Below are 13521 nucleotides of genomic sequence, written 5' to 3'. Positions count from 1 at the left end.
ATTGGGAGAGACTAAAAAAGTTGGGACTGTACAGTGTTCAGAGAAGGTACGAAAGGTATCTGATATTGTACGTTTTCAAAAGCATCCATGAGCTTTGTCCCAACCAGGATTTAGGGTCAACTCTAGTGACCATAGAGACTTAATGTGCGTTTTGAGAGCACCTTCAAGGCCTCGAGAATCCAGGCTAGTTCGAACAATGAAGTCCACTTCTCTTCATTCTCGGGCTCGTTCATTGTTTAATTGCTTCCCTCTAATATTCGTAAGAATACGTAGGCTTTCCTTGTTGATCTGGTTGCATCTTTCAAGTCAGACTTGGACAAATTTTTAGATAGCATACCAGATCAACCCTACATTCAAGGACTAGCTCGGTCTGTCAACTCAAATTCGTTGGTAGACCAAATATCATATACAAATTGAAAGGTAATAAATAGACGAATTATAACCTTTCATTTTAATAGTACTGGGGATTACATTCCCTGTAGCGGTTAGAAAAGCCCGTGAAAAACCAAATCAAAAATATAAATAAATAATTGCAATTCATTCTGAATCTGCCGCCAAAATGTCATGACGTGGTAACATTTTTGGACAAAATTATTGCCTGGAACATCTTAAACTTTGACCTTGAAAATGAGGATTTCCGTTCAGCTTGAATTTCCCGCCTCTGTTACTTTTACTTTGACAGGGATTGCTTACTCCTTTGACTTTGCTTGGCCGCACTTACAACCAATGACGGACAGACTTTGTTTACGTTTAGCCACGGACTTCTAGAAATATGGACTGCGAGCGAACGAGCTTCCCGGCAAATCGGTATGCTCTTGGTCATAGCCACTCTGAGCCACTTTTCGAATTAATGTAAACGTAGATCGCTTCAATTAACGGTCGGTCAATTTTATATCCTTTACATGCAAAGTAGATCGTTTCAAAGTTATGTTGTCAAAAGCTTATGTAGCTGACCAAGAGCAGGCCAAAAATTCAAATTTTAAGTAGTGTTTACTACATAACTTTGAACATGTCTCCTGAATGTCCTAAGCATAGGTTTAGACTCAAACTTGGCTGAGTTCATATATTCATCAAGATCTTGGGGTTGTATGAAGTATTTATTTGGAATAAGATGAGCGGTTTAGGAGATAGGATATTTTTGCTTCCGTTTGCAGTCTATATCTCTAGGTAGAAGTCCGTGATTTAGCTTACATTTTGTGACGTAAGGCCACTGAACCCTAATTACCTAGTAATAAGGTACTTTGTATGTGATTACGTTCAAAGATGAAATTTAAAATTTGGAGCAGTAGCAGCTTTGTATCAAATTGGCGGAAAAGTTTTTGTGATCATAAAAAAAGGGGCGCTTCCTTTTCTTAGTGCTACTGGTATAGTACGAAAGGTGGTTCAGTGAATGTAATGACAGACTTAACCTAGGTTTTTCATGGATGTGTCTCAACCCATGTCATCAAATGTGCTGTTACTTTTTTGGCTGGCAAAATCTAAAAATACTCTTCTCGTGCTGACAATGGTTCGATTGGATAACTTGATCATATTAGTATAAAAAAGTTATGCCAACAATAAAGGTGTAGAGGTTGGCTCTCACAGATCAATCAGGAGATTGGTCTTGGCTCTGTTGACATTCAGGCCAGAGGGGCTCCCACCTGCCAGTTTTGGTAGGAAATATACACCTCAAAAGCCTTCGTCATTTTCTCCCTCTTATTTCTTCAAAGGATCCATTTAAAGCTAACTTTGTCCCTCACTTTAATTTGTCATTAAAAAGAACCAATGAATTAAAGCTTTCCACTATGGACACCTTTGAGACAAGAATCAGCAAAAGGGTTCAAAAAAGAAGCAACAGAACCCTCCCTAATGTCAAATCCTGATGAAGTGAGTTGGATCAACTTAAAATTCAAGCTGATTGATGCTTACCAAGTCCTTCATTGGTAATGGAATAAATTTCATACTGAATGACTGCTTCCAAGGAATCTCCATCCACAGCAAAAACTTCAAACAGTTCCTCTCCCTAGAATGACAAATCCTGGTATATTTAGTGTTGTCTTCTTAAGTTGCGCGATGGTTATTTCACTCTAAAATGCTCATCTAATGAGAAATGATCTTGAAAGGTGGGCGATTCATTTTTATTTACCGTGGCTAGATAAAAGTGCCACTGGCAGTTCCGCCGCTTCTAGGCGACTGGACTACCTGAGCCGCTACATGTGCTTTTTCCCCCCTTTTAGCACTACCGTCATGAATGTAATCTCTATGATTGAACAAAATAAATTCTTGGCACAAGTTTCATTCAAAAAAATATCATTTACTAATCCATTTGCTAAGTATCTGCGTTTTAAGGTCAAGTCGTTAAATCGACTAGTCGGCTTATATGGCTCATACTATTGCAACGCTTAACGACAAAGTCAATCTCACTCAGATAATCAATTCCGTTCATTTAACACGTATTGATTGAATGTATTTATAAGTACAAGTACTTTTTAAGTGAGGTCATCTTTGGTACATGGTACACATATCAGGTGTATGAAACTAGTGCATGAAAATGGAAACAACATATCACAGGGGATAACTGTGGCAGCGACTGATTGATGCGGATTTGAAAGAGCTAATCTTTTTATCAGTTCGAGATTCAACGGGGAGAGCATTATACAGTCTGACAGCATTAGTAGAAAAATGATTGCCCGCGTAGAGAGCCGAAGTCACGTCGGACTGTACTTCGAGTGGCTATGGGGGACCAACCACAGGCAGAAAAACTTATCTGTTCCTTTCGTTCGATCATTGAAAATCTTCCAAACTTCCACCAGAGAGCTCTGAATTGCTATTTGGTTCAATGAATGGAAGCCATTGTCGAGGAAGAGTTGCTCGATTCTAATATGGTTGTTCTTGTTTTTCCTGTATAAGAAGCGCATTACATCATTAAGAGCAATCTGGAGTCGATTTTGAGAGTGTTGAGTGGTCATGTTCGGTGAAACGCACATGTAGATAGATTGCCGAGCAGTAACGGATTTTCCCATAGACCAGACCATGGACCACGTCCGTCATGGAGCTTCTCGGAACCTCGTTATGTAGAATTTTTAGAATACCCAATGTACGATACACTTCCTTCGTGAGATAAGCAATATGTTTGTCGAAAGTGGGATTGGATTGGAACGTCAATCCTAGGATTTTGAGAGCTTCTTGCTCTCCCACCTGAGCACCACCGAGTTCTACGCACATTGGACCGTTTGATTTTCCTCTTCGGATCACCAAAAGACCTGTCTTTCCAGCGTTGGATTTCATTCGAATGATTGCTATGTAGTCCAAAACGAGCTTGCTATAAGCCTCTATCCTTGATTTTAGTTGCGTTTCGTCCTGAGCTTTCATACAGAGAGTCAAATCATCGCAATAGGATGAGAGGCCAAGTCCTCCGACAGAGGAGTGTTGCGGTAAATCCGAAGTGTAGAGAATGAAAAGAGTAGTTGAGAATCGTTGCTCTTGGGGACACCATATCTTAATTCGAAGCTCGGAGATCTCGGAGCCTATCCGACACGGTAATGACGGTGCCGAAGCCACTTGATCTAATTCTCTCCGAAGTTTAGTTTGGCTAGCTTTCTCAGGAGCACACCAAACTCTAGGCAATCAAAAGCAGCACTTAAGTCAAATGTTACACAAGCTGTCTTACCCTCTTGTGAGAAGCATTGAGTCTGTCGTAGATATTGTGTAGGGCGCTGAAAGTGTCCTGTCCCTTCGAAAGCCATGTTGAGACTCGGGGTAAAAGCTCTCTTTCCTCCGCAAAACCATCAAACTGTTATTGGCTGCTTTTTCAATCAGCCTGACAATACTGGTAGAACTGACACAAGACGGAAGTTCGAAATCTTGTTCGAGTTTGGAATCTTAGAACAGGAGTTACACGACTCACTTTTAAGCTCTTGGGAAGGTAGACAGAGTCAACGATTTGTTGATCAGAGTTGTGATCGGCCGAACTAAAACCTCCACAGCTTGTTGGATGTCTTTATCGATATTTCGTCTAACCCATACTAGAGTTGGGATCCAGACTCTCAATCATGCCTTTCACTTCCCGCACTTCACCGGCCGAAAAAAGAACGGGCAAGTCCCATCCCGTCCGTCAGCCATCCCTGTGGTTGGTCCACATCCTCTCGAACTTCAATTTGTTCCTTGATGCGTTCAATTTTGTTGTTAAAGAAAAGCCCAAAAGCTCGGCTTTCTCTTGATTGTCTTCAATTCTTGTTGCATTCTCTAAGACAAGCGTTCTTTCAGCAAGGTCGGACTTTTTTCCGTTTGCTTTCACTTCTTCAAGAACCTTCCAAATGCTTTTCGATCTGTAGATATTTGTTTGCATAATAAGCTCTCTTGTCATTACGAACCATTAGGGTGGCGTCATTCCTTATGCGTTTGTAATTGTGGTGAAGGATAGTCTTTTCCGATTGAGTTAGACATGTTTTCCAGAACTGATAAGCCGCATCACGTCGCTTCATTGCTGTAATAGTCTCGGTCGCAGAGCCGAACAATAATTCTTGGAAGTTTTACTTGTCGAAGAGGAGCAAATTGGTCCAAAGCTTGTGAGATTTGTGTCTGAATAAAGCTTGCTATAAAATCCAAATCGGTATCAAAATGTAAATAATGCCATGTATAGCTTGGAGGTGCTCATTGATCTTCACTGATGAGTAATCAGTAAATTTCCGTTTCATGAAGTGTTGGGCTACCTTAGTATTTGTTCTTTGGTTCCCAGAGTGCATGAGAAGCAAACAGCATCATGGTCGCTGAATGAGATCGGGATTAATTATGCGTCTGCGTGCTTGATAGTGTTTGAATACATAACCTGGTCCAGACCGGATTGCCTGTTGATACCCTCCACCACTCGGCAATAGGTATTGGAGAAGGATGTCCTGTTCAAATTTAAGGTTAGAGAAATAGCCTCCAAATCGCGCAAAAATTGCCTCATTAACGGGTTGTATGTGGGGTCGTCGCTACGGTTAAGATCTAAATTACAATCGCCACCCAAGATTAAAGTCTTGCTGCTCTTACTCGCAAGGTGTATCTGGTTGTTGATAATGGTCCAGTCTTGTCGTTGGTCGTGCTGCTTTCCACTCTCGGTAAAATCCTGCCAGTGTCACCTTTGCTTGATCATTGCCGTTAACATCGACCCAGATACTTGGGATTTCGTTTGTCATCAGGTCTGTTCTTACGAAGCCGTCCAGGTCCTGGCGAGCCAGAAGGAGAGTTCTCACTTTGCCAGTTCGTGTTCTGTGGAACGGGAAAATGGTTCGCCGTCCAATGAAGAATGGCATGTTGGCTTCTCCAGGGTCAGAAAATCGCACTCGGAGAGAAAAAGAAGATCCGGTCGAAGATGTCGATGAGTTGGCGCAGTTCATCTTGTTTGTTGAGAGGCCTGCACACGTGTTTAAAAAAAAGTTCGAGAGAGGTTGTCGCCGGTTTGTGAAAGATTGGTTGGTTGTTGGTGTGGGTGGTCGCCGTCCATTAGTATCCTGTCATTGTCTGCGGCCACCTTTCGAATCCTCGGCAAACCAAGTGGATCAGTGACAATGAATATCTTGGTGAGTCGTCGTTGTCGTCGTTGAGGGCTCGAGCCTCGTCGTGTCAGGTGGTCAAGCGATCTCTCTGCTTTTTGTGATGTCGTTTGTCACCTTTAGGTTCTTAACGACCCCTTTCAGCTTGTCATTCCGCTTTGTCTTTGACCACGCTTTGATGATGCTTGCGGGATCTATTCCCAGCTTTAGTTTGACGATGATTGGCCTTGGTCGCTCGGACTTCTTGCCAACCCTCACGACGAGTCCACGTGGCTGGCGTCCATCCCTGCGTTGTCAAGAACCTTCCTCACGACTGCCTCATCGTCATCTCCCTGTCTGCTGCGCCCTTAATGACAAAATTATGCTTTCGTCTTTCCTCCTTTGTAGCTCCTCGATCGCCTCACTCAGCTCTCCAGATCCTTTGGTGCCATTGTTGGAAGGTTGGAGGTGTCCCGGGGCTCGGTTGATCTATCTTTTTACTCAAAGTTTCAAGCTTTTCTTGCAGTTCAGCCACTCGACGTCCCAGATCCGTTGTAATAATCTTCGAAGTCTGCGCATCGAGGGTGAAGGTTCTTTTACATGCTGAGCACGTGAGAAAGATACCGGTCTTGGCGATTGAAACGCCGGAGCTGCATTTGGGGCAGATTGGCTTGGGGGGCATCTTCGCGATCAGAAGAAATCCGTGGTCTCTACGATGCACGTCAGTAGATCGAAGATAGATTCGGGGGAATAGGTTGTAGGGTTTGTATGTTCACTTTCAATTGCTATGTTCGAAATTTCGACAAGTAGTTGAGGAAAAATAGATAGTAATTCATATCATAGATAGTAATTGGTGCTCATATATTTTTCAGGCAAGTAATAAATATTTTTTTGAATGAAAAGTGCGCCAAAGGCTTAATCTTTTTCTTCGAAACAATTACATTCATGATTAAGGGTACGGTAGTGCTAAAAGAGGAAAAAACACAGTTTTCATTTCCTTTTGTTCTTTGGAACACATCTTTAGAAAATCAGCTATTTAGCAGAAGAACCTCTGGTAGAGGTTCTCTCTCAAACAAAAAAAGGCAGAAAAATGACGACCCAAGATCAGGAACAAGTTTTAAAGTAGCCCTAGTTCCGAGACCGGGAAAGGCAGGGTCACATTTCGGCACTCATTTAAGTGGTTTTGATTGCGCTTATATCCTCTCTTTTGCTCGTGATGGGAGCCCTAGCCGAGGGCCTTGGAGCTAAAAAGCTGGCATTCCGGTTCAAAGCACATGACTAGTATTGAACCGTAACAGCACCCTCTTTAGGGAAATAAACAAAATACTTCAGACACTCTTTTCTATTGTTCTGTTACCTCTTTGGAGTCCTCGTTAATGCTGACCAGAGATGGGAAACGAATCCAGGTAGGGGGCGTATCCTCCTTGTCCTCAACACGGACGTATACAGAACGTGTCTCATTGTTCTGCACACCGGCTTCATCCTTGGCATCCTGTGTCAATTTAAATGATGAGAACTTGCACAAGAAATTAAGAGATTCCAAAGAAAATAGATATTTGTTTCAATCTAATCTGTAACTAATACAGACTGCTATTGATAGCATTCATCGTTTCTAAACAACCCTTGTTGCTCCCAGCAAAATCCACTGCAAAGACCTTTCTTGCGAGTTTATCAACCACTAGTGACATGAGAATCTCGATAGTAATGTCTGAAGGGCTTATGATTCTCACTATCTTTGCATTGGTCCCAAGTTAGTCGAATACAAAGGGCTACCGAAGATTTCATTCACTACGCCAATATGCACAATTTAATAGAAAAACAGAATGCAAATAAAAAGATGTACAAAAATGCAACTGAAATTCAAGGTCTTGGCATATATTTTTGTTTTTGAACTTGATTCCCAGTCTTGGTTGAAATGATGGTATTCAAACAGTTGTTTCTGTGCAATCTCCAAATCGCTTCCAATCAGTTGAATTGCAGTTTCATGATTAGAATTATAAATTTCTTATCTTTGGGACTCGGAAAAAAAATGTTTTGGAGGGCAAAATGATCAATTAAAATGTTTTTTGAAAGCACCAAATAATTTATTTACACAGAAAAAATCTCAAAGGCGAATATAAAAGCCTGATTTAAAGCAAAAAGACACATTAAAACATTAAAAAACATTACAACATTAAACTTATAGTCATTAATAAACGGAAGTCACTTGAAAATCAAGCAAAATCTTGGCTCAAGTTTGTGGATTTTGAACATACTGACCTAGTTTTCGAGGAAAAAAACTAATGGCATCATGGGTGATTTTGTCTTGGTATATAAGTCCATATTTCTCGAAATATTTTGATTTAAAACTGAGCATTCTTTGCTTACAGAAAGATTTCAAATCAAAATAGAAATGATGATCAAAGTTTGGATCTCCTTTGGAAAGTCTAAGTGGCTTCAATGTACAGATTTAGTACATTATTGCAAACAATATATAATTCCCATTAAATAAAGTTGGGTCATAGAGACTCTTTCCTCTTCAGTACGAAAACAGGGAATTTGTCCATGTGATGTATACGCCGACAGAAGGAGCGCAGTCCAGTGATATCAGTAGTCTATTTCAGTGGTCTATGGACAGTCAGATTCCCCTTGTCCGTGCCAGTTCTGAGGTGGTTGTTGACACCGACCATAAAATGACGTTATATGATCTGTGGTCGTTGATCGATGACCGAACGAAAAAACACCCGCCCCGTGAGGGGCAGGAGGGAGAGTTGGTGCTATTGAGAGGACTAGCCCTCAAGTGCTCGTCGAGCTGACGCTTGTTCAACTTAAAGTTGAGGTTGGGGTTGGGTTAGATGAGAGTTAGTTACAAGCCTTACAGGAGAAGAGGTGAGAAGATTCTTATCTATCCCCCTAAATTGACTCCCAGCACGATCTGCTACAATGGTCCCCCAGATGCAAGTGCCCTTGCCCCCTGCGCTTGCCCCTGCAAGTGTGCCTAACTCTACGGTGCTCAGCTGATGGTCTTTTACTGTGCATATGCTCACCTTTCTCTTGGAATAAAATTTCAAGATTAATAGATGTTCCCCACCAAGGCACAAACCTCTTACTTCCCAACAAGTAGTGCATGTTTTGTCTCATAGTACACATAACCCTGGGCATTGCCACGAAAGACGATTATGCTTTTCTGTAGTTGCTGTTTAGACGCCTTAAATTGAGCTACATTTTTCATCTAATCTGACGTCACTTACACTTTTCACTTAGGGAATCATATGTTAATTCATATTTTCGTTTGATGCATCGTACAAAAAGTCATTTTAGACCCTCGCGTGGTTCTCACGGACGAAATGGATAATGTCATTCAATGGTCTGAAGTGGAATGGGATGGAGTTCAAGTTTCAGACTACGATGAGATAGGGAGATTATAGCTGATTCCCAGCTTTGGACTGGAGCTGATAATATAACAACAGTTCGGCTTCTTAACTAAAATCGCAACCAATTATTATGCGAACAAAAGTAAGATTTTTTTTCCAACTTGATCAACAAGCCCGGAACGAATTATCTCAGCCATTTCGTTACCATATCAACATCCCGTTATCATTGGATTCTCTTAAGACACTTACCAAGAGTTGGATGTCTAGTTGGTAAGATCGTTGTTGCTCAAAGTCCATGGTTTCGGTCAGTATGACGTTCCATGATCCTGATTTAGTCCCACTCACGATCTGAAATGGGCTGGACTCGGTGCTGAATCGGCATTGGAGTTCTCCAAGCAAATCCAAATCGGATCCAATTATGTTCAAGATTGGGTCTGGAAATTCTTTGTTCTGAAATTAGCCGAAACACCGCACAATGAGTGGATTCAAGTAGGGTTGGAACAAGAAGGAACAATTGTGCTCACCTCCTCTAAAGCTATAGTGGGTGGCACAGTGGTCTCTAATCTTGGCACATTGTCATTGATGTTTTTTATTTCTATGATGAAATCTTGCCCACAACCGTTACCTGTTTGGCAGGGGTCGGGAGTGAGCTCGCACAAAAACTTTTCGAAATCGTCCTACAATAAAATTGAAATTGATTTGAAACCTTCTCACCTTGGATGATTAACAATAACCCATGGACTGACCTCAAGGCCTTCGAAATCAATTTGCCTTGCAATGCGAAGTTGCAGACTTTCGTCGTCAATGGTGAATATTGACGGCACCTCGGACGAAATAGAGTCGACAATCTGCCGACATTTTAGGGACACTCCGTTATCTAAAAGGTCAATAGTTTTTACGAATGTTATTCAGAGCAAATTCTGATAACATTTTTTCATCTCTGTAATTTGTACATGACTAACTATATACAAAAGGTTGTTCCAGACTGCAGGGTATAATTTTCTCTCCTTAACAGTCACCTATCGGCTTTAAATCAATTCTTAGGAAGTATTTTCGCACAAGTCACGCCAAAGAATTTAAACTTGCCGCTTCAAGGAAACGCTGAAAGGAGGGTTGGTCGAGTATCGTTTGCAGGGTAAGATCTAGATCACGTTTGAGATCAGCAAGGCCCAAGAACGGATCACTGAGGCGCGCCCAAATATCAATATATGTGAAATATAAAGTAATATATTGCAATTTTAGAAGCCAATTACGTAATGTTTGGAGCCATTTTGAAAAATGGAAAACAAGATTTCCCCCACATGACAGAATTTATTTTCGACCCCAGTCATACTATACTACTCTAAATAAGGAAGAATATGAGCAATACGATTTGAGCTCTCTCTTGGTCTCATGGACGATGTCCTTGGATTGGAATCTTGTTCAATTTGCAATGCTTCACATATTATATCTCCTCAAGAAAAAGTGGTAAAAAGCCCTATTCAGAAAAATGTATTTAAGTACGATTAGTTTCCTGATTTGACACTTTCCTTGGGCTCCAGAAAGCTTCACCATATTTCACCTTTCCATGGATTATGTTGGTAAAGGTTGTTAGGGGAAGGGTGGCTTTATAAGTTTGAGAGCTTCTAACACTGTTTTGGTATCATGACCTTTTGTGAATTAAAGGCCAAATGAATCTTCCTAAACTCTAATTTAAAGCGCAACTCCTTTCGGTCATTTCAGAGTATTTGTCCCTTTGCTAATATTTGCTTTATTTGTTGCACTTCACTTATCTACGCATGACACATTGTGGACAAAATTGCCTATTCAATGAGCTAACTTTGCAAAAGTATAGCAATGATGAGGTAATAGTCCTGATTTTAGGAAAAATACCATTACGAGTAAGGGCATTAAACATTTTTGAACTTATAGTTAATACTGATTTATTCACTTTGACCGCAAAAAACCGGGAAATGCAATATGTTCCTTTTATTGGTGAAAGAGTGAAACTCATGTTGTTTGTCAAGATTCCTTCCATAGTCAGTAATATATTTTTCAAGCTACACTTTTTAAAGCTTTTTCATAAGTTTGCCAACATTTGACGTCGGTGCAACTGGATTGTAATACACTGGCAGAATTTGGTTCCCTTCCTTACGAATTGGGNTGTTTAAAGCTTTTTCATAAGTTTGCCAACATTTGACGTCGGTGCAACTGGATTGTAATACACTGGCAGAATTTGGTTCCCTTCCTTACGAATTGGGACAATGTGTGGCGCTTTAAATTGCTCTAGCATTTGTCATTCATTTAGTTAGTGATCAGGGAGAAACATCTTGGCGGCCTCAGGAGGCAGTTGGTAACAATAGATTGGCTTCCTTCGCTATGAAATATGTTTTACGATCTGCACTTCAGAGGGCCCTATGTGAATTAACCTCTACCAAATGTAGAGCCGATTGGGCCGATTTCTCGTCTTGAAAATAATGGGTCTGGGTTGTTTTGCGTCAATTATATCAAAATTGGTTATGTATGATAAGTGATCCTGGTTACATAATGTCTGGAAAGAAAAATTATTGACAAGCCGTGAGTAGTTTATTTAGCAATCTACCATGCCTCTTCCTCATTTGTTTGGGCTGTCAGACGTTGCAAATAATGGCAAGTAATGTGGTAATGGGGGTCAATCACTGGAAATGGTCCAATTGGGATTTGGTCTTGCCTTTAGGATTCGCACACGTGTAAAAAGCTTTTGAATGCTGTTTCGTCTTTTGTAAGATTTGGTCTTGTTCCACTATTGTCGATTGGCATTGAAACACTCAATCGAACCTTTCAACTTCAACGATTGAGTGCAAAAGAAATTGAACCTTTTGATCAAGACATTTCCATGAAAAAATCGTTTTCTCTTTTGCTTGAGTCCTTGCTTGTTTGGTTTGATGTAAAATGAAAATAATGTTAATGCCTTTGACATTGGAATTTGGTAGCGATTGTTTGCGAATAAGTTTCAAGAGGGAGAAGGAGCATTGAGAGATTCAATCAGGGAAAACTCAGCTTTTTTATAAACTCAATAGATTTTCATTTTTTATATTCTGTAGGTTTAAGCTAAACTGAGAAGTACCGCCACATAGGAAAATTGAAATGGTTGCTTACGCTTTATGATCACGTTTTATGTTATATAGTTTTATATTATCCATTTGCAATGTTTGTAATTAACTTCTTCGCATTATGTGCTCACTTCTTTCTGGACTATCAAACGGGTGAGCTAAAACACTCTTTCTTTTTACTCCTGAGGTTTACAATCTGTATCGTGAACCATTCCATTATTTTTCTGCGTAAAAGCATTAAATTAAAATGTTGGCAAATTCTGATAAATTGAAGCTTTCGATATGGTATGATTGATTTCAAGACGGTAATAAGTGGACAAATATCGTTCATAAAGAATGTTGCATCAGTTGTGACTATTTGAGATTTCTAGAATTTCTGTTATATTCATATGCAATTCATGGATTTTTTTTTTAATATTTCATCTCACTTCATTTTCTGGTTTAGTTTCCCTCCTTCAAGGAGAAAATGTTTTTGTTCAGCCTCAGGAATGAAGAATATCAGGAATTTTGACAATATGCCTTTCTTTCCTTTCTTGATCTCAGATTTATACCCATCTCAACGGCAATAAATCCGAATAATGTAAAATGACTCTTGTGGAGGCCAATCCCAATCAATATCTTTCCACTTTTTGGGGTTATTCATTTTCGTGAAAGGTGCCCCCCTTATCACTACAGAAGAGGAGCGTGCGAGGTGAAAAGAATTATTTTAGTAGCACTTGCATGCTTTTAAATGAAAGCTCTCTAGCGGCGGCATCTCCAGCTATGATTTACCTGCTTGAACGCTCAATTTCCCAAGGATGAAATCCTGTTCCAACTCCTCAGGCATCCTTAAATTGACATTGTTGGAATCGCTAGACACCGTCACCAGTTTTGCCTCAGCTTCCGGAGTCAGAATCAAGTACGGATCCGTCCAAGGATCATTTTGGGCCAGAGCCAATTGGCTCTGCCAGCACGACCAATACAAAAAGGCCAGCACTATTTGAAACACCATTGTAAAGGCCAAGTCTACGGTTGCGACATGAGTCAGTTGTAACAAGCACTTAAGTGGTGATAAGTTAAACTATGTCCTAATCGTCCTGGCCAGTAGATGACAGATATCTATATACCTAGATACACACGCACAATCATACCCACCTCTTCTGTCATAATGGCTCCTGATAAGATAACAGCTCTGAAAAGTCGTCAAATTTCAGACTCGACTTGAAGCTTTTTTGAAACATCATCTGGGACCTGAGTAGCAAAGTTATGGTAACCAACCAGGTTCCATCCGCATGGCTACTTTTGGGTTGTCAAAAAAATAGGTTCGTATTGGGCGTATTGGGGCATTCATGAAAGAGATCTTTCCGGCTGAAATGCCACTCTTTCATAATTGCAAACTTAAAAGTCGGAGATCAATGCTTTGCTTTTCCGAAAAGCCACTTCATTGCTTGATGTCAGCTTCGACAATAAGTGTAGCTCAAACATTTTTGCGAGATTATGTTTGTCTTTTTCATGGGTGCTTTTAAAAGAAGTAAAGACTTGTGAACCCGTCTATGCGAAGCCTGTTCAGAGAGATAAATCGAATAGGTTGCATATTTTAACACACGTGCTAGTTATCAGCAG

General features: G+C 40.5%; 1 protein-coding gene across 1 annotated transcript in view; it reads right to left on the bottom strand.

Moving 5' to 3' along the window:
• Positions 1 to 13017, bottom strand: part of LOC131892280 (protocadherin alpha-4-like) — a gene marked incomplete in the record, with an annotated part of 19975 nt that extends 6958 nt beyond the window's left edge. Inside the window, 6 exon segments of the mRNA XM_059242084.1 lie at positions 1909 to 2002; positions 6853 to 6987; positions 9098 to 9298; positions 9373 to 9525; positions 9595 to 9725; positions 12691 to 13017. Coding sequence (XP_059098067.1) covers positions 1909 to 2002; positions 6853 to 6987; positions 9098 to 9298; positions 9373 to 9525; positions 9595 to 9725; positions 12691 to 12910 — 934 coding nt within the window.
• Between the last annotated feature and the right edge of the window lie 504 nt (positions 13018 to 13521).

Source organism: Tigriopus californicus, chromosome 12 (assembly GCF_007210705.1).
Source record: "Tigriopus californicus strain San Diego chromosome 12, Tcal_SD_v2.1, whole genome shotgun sequence".
NCBI lineage: Eukaryota > Metazoa > Arthropoda > Copepoda > Harpacticoida > Harpacticidae > Tigriopus > Tigriopus californicus.
This window is presented reverse-complemented; position numbering and strand designations above follow the sequence as displayed.